Source organism: Uloborus diversus, chromosome 8 (genome assembly GCF_026930045.1).
Source record: "Uloborus diversus isolate 005 chromosome 8, Udiv.v.3.1, whole genome shotgun sequence".
Taxonomy (NCBI): domain Eukaryota; kingdom Metazoa; phylum Arthropoda; class Arachnida; order Araneae; family Uloboridae; genus Uloborus; species Uloborus diversus.
The window spans coordinates 150,795,568-150,796,578 of record NC_072738.1 but is presented as its reverse complement, the minus strand read 5'-3'; the positions used below and the strand labels follow the sequence as shown (position 1 = coordinate 150,796,578).

At 36.8% G+C, this 1,011-nt stretch overlaps 1 protein-coding gene across 1 annotated transcript in view; it reads right to left on the bottom strand.

Moving 5' to 3' along the window:
- The window catches only part of LOC129228685 (forkhead box protein K1-like), a 36,286-nt gene extending 35,519 nt beyond the window's left edge, over positions 1-767 (bottom strand). The window contains exon 1 of the mRNA XM_054863369.1: positions 689-767. Coding sequence (XP_054719344.1) covers positions 689-767 — 79 coding nt within the window. The remainder of the gene's footprint in view (positions 1-688) is intronic.
- Between the last annotated feature and the right edge of the window lie 244 nt (positions 768-1,011).

Here is a 1,011-nt window from a genome sequence, read left to right as displayed (position 1 = left end):
TATTTTGTTATGTTTTAGAAAAAAAATTGAGGAAAAATATAGAAACTCAACACGTATGAACGAATCATATCTTACTTAATAGAAATAACTTACTAGTAATAATAAATAATAAATTTTTAAGATTTAATCTGATGAATTCAAAATATAGGTAGAAATATTAAAGCAGTTAAAATCTAACAATACTCAATCCTATAAAAAAATTTTTTTGCAGGGGGGAGAGGACAATCCAGTAGGCTGCTAGGGGCCCTGCTGCTTTTTTGCGGGGGGGGGGGCACTATTTATAGAACCTGCCTGTTTAACAGGTGTCTTTTGGGGGGAGGGATGGGCATCCTTGTGTATAGTAACAACCGGTGGACAAGAGCAGGAATTTGGGGATAAACCCCCTTGACTATAGCAGATTGGTTTTTGCATGGACTGACCAATCTAGAATAGTTAATAACGGAGCAGGAGGCAGATGTTGTTCTTCTCATTGGAGCCGAGAGTGCCAGCAAACTAACCAGGTTGTTGATATGTTGCATGTAGTTCTGTCCTAGCCCTGCCATAAGAGCGGTAACTTACTACTTCGTAATTAGTTGAATCGAACTACTGCTGAAAACTCATGCTGATGAGCTAAATCTATTTTTGCTACCAGTTTGTTGGTCCTTGCTGCTTTAATGTGTTGGCGACTGTCTCCAGTTTGGTTATTCACTTTTCCAGACTGATGAGCCCATTACAAGGACAAAGCGACAGTCTCCGGATGTTATAGCAGAGCTGTCGATAAGTTGCATGTTTCTTACAAATGTAGTTTGCTCAGATATAATACTGCTGTATACATCTCAGATATGAATTTTTTTTAGTAAAACAACACAAGAACTCAAATAAGTGTTCCTTTTTTTGTGTTGATAAACCAAGTTCATCTCAAGCAAAATGCTAGAGCATTGTAACTAATGAGTGGATGAAGAAAATTTCACTCATGTTGATAAAAGGATTCCTTAATGCAACTAGAATGAAATTTAATTATGCTGAGTTAAT